This window comes from Paroedura picta, unplaced genomic scaffold, assembly GCF_049243985.1.
Source record: "Paroedura picta isolate Pp20150507F unplaced genomic scaffold, Ppicta_v3.0 Ppicta_v3_sca21, whole genome shotgun sequence".
NCBI classification, from domain to species: domain Eukaryota; kingdom Metazoa; phylum Chordata; class Lepidosauria; order Squamata; family Gekkonidae; genus Paroedura; species Paroedura picta.
In genome coordinates this window covers 3,239,274-3,243,784 of record NW_027518618.1, presented here as the reverse complement: position 1 = coordinate 3,243,784, position 4,511 = coordinate 3,239,274, and the positions used below count along the sequence as shown (strand labels likewise).

General features: G+C 56.9%; 1 protein-coding gene across 1 annotated transcript; it reads left to right on the top strand.

The window, feature by feature from the left end:
• Nucleotides 1-1,189: 1,189 nt before the first annotated feature.
• On the top strand, nucleotides 1,190-4,098 carry LOC143828212 (mRNA decay activator protein ZFP36L2-B-like). Its single transcript, XM_077318483.1, has one exon. The coding sequence runs from the start codon at nucleotides 1,525-1,527 to the stop codon at nucleotides 2,344-2,346; it is 822 nt and encodes a 273-aa protein (XP_077174598.1). The 5' UTR covers nucleotides 1,190-1,524; the 3' UTR covers nucleotides 2,347-4,098.
• The last annotated feature ends 413 nt before the right edge of the window (nucleotides 4,099-4,511 follow it).

Genomic DNA, 4,511 nt, shown 5'->3' with positions numbered 1-4,511 from the left:
TGCCCACTGGAGCTTCTACCCAGAATCAAACTTTACTGATCTTCAGGGTCTCCCTGGACTCCAACAAAGCAAAACATGTCACCTGGAGATCAGCTGTGATCCCCGGAGATCTCCTCCCTCCACCTGGAGGTTGGCAAGCCCATCACCTGCTCTCCCTCGTCCTCCCCAGCCGGCGCTCCTGCCTGTGTGAAGCAGGCCCAAAGGCGGCTGTCCCCACCCTCTCCGCCTGGGCAGGGCTTCGCGCTCCTCTCCTGCCTGGCTCTCCAGCTCGAGACCCGAGGGGGGCTGGTCGGTGGCCAGATGGGGGGCTGCCCCCGGGGTTAAGGGCAAGCTCTCCGGCAAGCTGTCTCTGGTCTGGGGATTTGCAGGAGGGTCGAGCGGTCGAGTCTCCCCGGGAGCTAAAGCCCCGGAGAGAGCTGAGGCTCTTTGCCTGGGCTCAGACGGCCCAGAGGGGTCACGCTGGACCACGGGGCGCAAGCAGTGAGGCCGGCGGGAGGGCCAGCTGTCCGCCAAGGGCTTCCCCCGCGGATCACTTAGCAAGAGAGAATCGCCCGGCTGTGTGTGCAGCAGCCCTGGAAGGGAGAGCAAGCAGAGGAGCTGCAGCCGGCCTTCTCTGGGCTGACAATGATTCCTGGGAACTTGGGGGGCAGAGCCCACAGAGGGCAAGGTTTGGGGAGGGGTGCCACCTTCCAGGACAGGCCTTTTCTCCGGGGGAACTGATCTTGTCACCCAGAGGACAGTTGCGTTCCCAGAGGTTGTTTTGGGCAGGCAGCCAAGTGTTGGCAGAGTTGACCTGTGCAGCACTAAGCGGCTGAAAAGAATAAGAAGGGGAACAATAGGGTCAAGAAACGGAGGAGGGAGAGAGAGAGTCCTAGCCATCCCAACTGTCTCACTGTTCCTGTTCATGGGGGTCGTTGTGTTGGCAGGGCCGGATTTTCCTGTAGGCTAACTAGGCTTCAGCCTTGGGCCTCAAGAGCAAGAGGGGCCTACATTCCACATTTTTTATAAAGGTTAGTACCAATCACAACAAGTTTCATTTAACATATTGATATATATCACAGTAAATGTCTGTAATGGTTTTATTAATTTTCTTATCCCTTTTATCACACTAATAAAGAATATGCTTAGAGCATATGTCACAATAATGATGTATTTTATTATCTCTCATGTAATTTACAGACTTAAAAATGGGAGGTGAAAGGGCCACATAAGTGGAATAGCCTAGCGCCTCTTTTCATGTAAATCCGGCCCTGTGTGTTGCTCCAAGGCAGTGGAACCAGATTCAAGCCCACGAGACCCAGGAAAACCAACACAGGAACCTACCTGGACCTGTGACTGAGGTGGTTTGGAGATCAGTTGTAATTCTGGGAGACCTCCAGCCCCCACCTTGTGTTTGGCAACCCTAGAATGGCCTGTCCTTTGCCTGCTTTGTGTTGTCTTCTCCTCGCAGGCAAGCCCTGACCACCATGCCCCTTCCTCCCCCTGCAGACTGTTTTGAGACCGAATCTGCAAACGGACGCCTGCATGGACCCCGGGGCCCCTCCAGGAATGCAGCGGAGCTTCTCAGCCTGCCCCATCGCCCTCTCCGCATCCCTCACTGACGACATGGAGCATCCTGAGGATTCCTCCATTGCCGCCCTGGTGGCGGATGTTGGGAGTGACCCGGCATGGCCCCTCCATGGGTTATGGGCCCAGGACGCCAAGCTGCCCTGCACCAGCCTGCAACGCATCCCGTTCCGGGCGGGCCGGTCGGTGAGCCTCATCGAGGGGGGCCGTGGGGCGGCCAAAGTGGTCCCGGCGCGCTACAAGACCGAACTGTGCCGCACCTTTGAGGAGAGCGGCTCCTGCAAGTATGGGGCCAAGTGCCAGTTTGCCCACGGTGCCGGGGAGCTGCGGGGGCTCAGCCGGCACCCCAAGTACAAGACGGAGCCCTGCCGCACCTTCCACTCCTCCGGCATCTGCCCTTACGGGGCCCGCTGCCACTTCATCCACAACGCTGAGGAACGCCGGCCCTTGCCACAGGCCCCACAGGGGCACCGCCACAGCCTCGGCCCTTTGGCCCCGCCTCCTTCTACTCCTCCCCCTGCCTCTTGCCCCCTCTGCCTCCCTGACGGTGCTGCTCCCGTCCCTTGCCACGCCCTTGGGTGCTCACTCTGCAAGACTCCCCCAGGGCTGCTCCCCTTCCCTGGGCTGCTGCCGCTCCAGAAGAGCCTCTCGGCCGATTCCCTCTCCGACCAGGAAGACTTAGGGAGCTCCGGGGACAGCAGTGGCTCGGCGTCCCCTGGCCTGGCCCCCCTGGGCCGTCGCCTGCCCATCTTCAGCCGTCTCTCGGTCTCCGATGACTGAAGGGGCGTTTCAGGGGGTGCAGGAACGGGAGCACCTAAGCAGGGAGGTGGGCGACAACTTTTCCCTGGAGCTGGAGAGGTCCAGAAAGCGGGGCAGCTGCTAGCAGCATGGAGGCGAATCCAGATTTTGCTGCCGATGAAAAGGCTTCGGAGGTTCCAGGATGGTTTCGTGAACTTGCAACTGTTTGGCCCGAGGCTTGAGAAGTGGGTTCTATCAGTTTCTCTTGCCAGCTCATTAGTAGGCCCAGAATTTGTTCCCTTCCCTTCGTAGGGGACAAGCCCACATCTTTCTTAGGGCTGCCAGCCTCCAGGGGGGACCTGGGGATGCCCTGGAATGACAGCCCATCCCCAGGCTACAGAGACCTGTTCCCCTGGCGACGAGGGCCACTTTGGAGGGGGGGGGGCTCCGCAGCGCTGCATCCCTGTCCTGCCCAGCAGGCACCATCTCCAAATCTGCAGCAGCCCCCCAGCCTGGCCCCAGCACCCTTGGGTGGCCCATGCATGCCTGTGGGCAGGAAGGGCTCTGCAAAAGACGTTTCTTGGTCGGGAACTGGCTGTGGGGCGAGTCTCCCTGCGCAGTCAGCCATTCCCTTGTCTTGTCACGGCACAGAAGCCGGTGTGCCTTTGGGGCTGACAGTTGGAAATACTTGGAGGTTTTGAGTCTGCAATTTGGGGAGGGTCAAGGGACCCTCCCCAAATTGATCCACCCTCCGTTTCCTCCTGGGGGACTGATCTCTGCCTTTGGAGGGAGGAGCAGTGGAGCAGGCCCCACCGGGAGGTTGGCCACTGTGATATTCATGCCCATGCCCACGGGGCAGCAGCTTCTGCAGGGTGCATCCCCAAGCGGCTGGGGGAACGTGGGAGTCCCCAGGATGGGGCAGCCTTGACGTCTTTCTCCCCTTGGGGCCTCGACGCTCCTTGGCAATTCGTAGGACAAATTTTGAGGCCAGGAACACCTTAAAGGCCAAGACTGTTTTCCTCAGGGGATGCAGACACCTGGCAAGGTGGGTTGCTAAAGGGTTGCTGAACCAAGATCCCGTCCCGTTTCCTGTTGAGACTGTATTGGTTGGGTGGGGAACAATGGCCCCCAGAGCAGGGGTCTGTGGACACCTTTGGAATACTGGACCAGGCAAGGCCTCAAGATGGCTGCTGCAGGAGGTGGAGCCAATCCAAAATGGCTACCGCAAGAGGCGGGGCTAATCACCCAATGGCCACCACAGGAGTACCACAAAATATCAGGGATGAGGTTCATAGAATCATAGAATTATAGAGTTGGAAGGGGCCATACAGGCCATCTAGTCCCACCCCCTGCTCAACGCAGGATCAGCCCAGAGCATCCTAAAGCATCCAAGAAAAGTGTGTATCCAACCTTTGCTTGAAGACTGCCAGTGAGGGGGAGCTCACCACCTCCTTAGGCAGCCTATTCCACTGCTGAACTACTCTGACTGTGAAATTTTTTTCCTGATATCTAGCCTATATCGTTGTGCTTGTAGTTTAAACCCATTACTGCGTGTCCTCTCCTCTGCAGCCAGCAGAAACAGCATCCTGCCCTCCTCCAAGTGACAACCTTTCAAATACTTAAAGAGGGCTATCATGTCCCCTCTCAACCTCCTTTTCTCCAGGCTGAACATTCCCAAGTCCCTCAACCTATCTTCATAGGGCTTGGTCCCTTGGCCCCAGATCATCTTCATCGCTCTCCTCTGTACCCTTTCAATTTTATCTACGTCCTTCTTGAAGTGAGGCCTCCAGAACTGCACACAGTACTCCAGGTGTGGTCTGACCAGTGCCATATACAATGGGACTATGACATCTTGTGATTTTGATGTGATGCCCCTGTTGATACAGCCCAAAATGGCATTTGCCTTTTTTACCGCTGCATCACACTGCCTGCTCATGTTTAGTTTACAATCCACAAGTACCCCAAGGTCTCGTTCACACACAGTGTTACCTAGAAGCGTATCCCCCATCCAGTAGGCATGCTTTTCATTTTTCTGACCCAGATGCAGAACTTTACATTTATCTTTGTTAAATTGCATCTTGTTCTCATTTGCCCATTTTTCCATTGTGTTCAGATCTCGTTGAACTCTGTCTCTATCTTCCGGAGTATTTGCCAGTCCTCCCAATTTGGTGTCATCTGCAGACGTGATGAGTAGTCCCTCCACCCCC

Bases quoted from the DNA above. Each gene is read 5' to 3' on its own strand.
- LOC143828212 (XM_077318483.1), top strand. From the start codon at position 1,525: ATGGACCCCGGGGCCCCTCCAGGAATGCAGCGGAGCTTCTCAGCCTGC.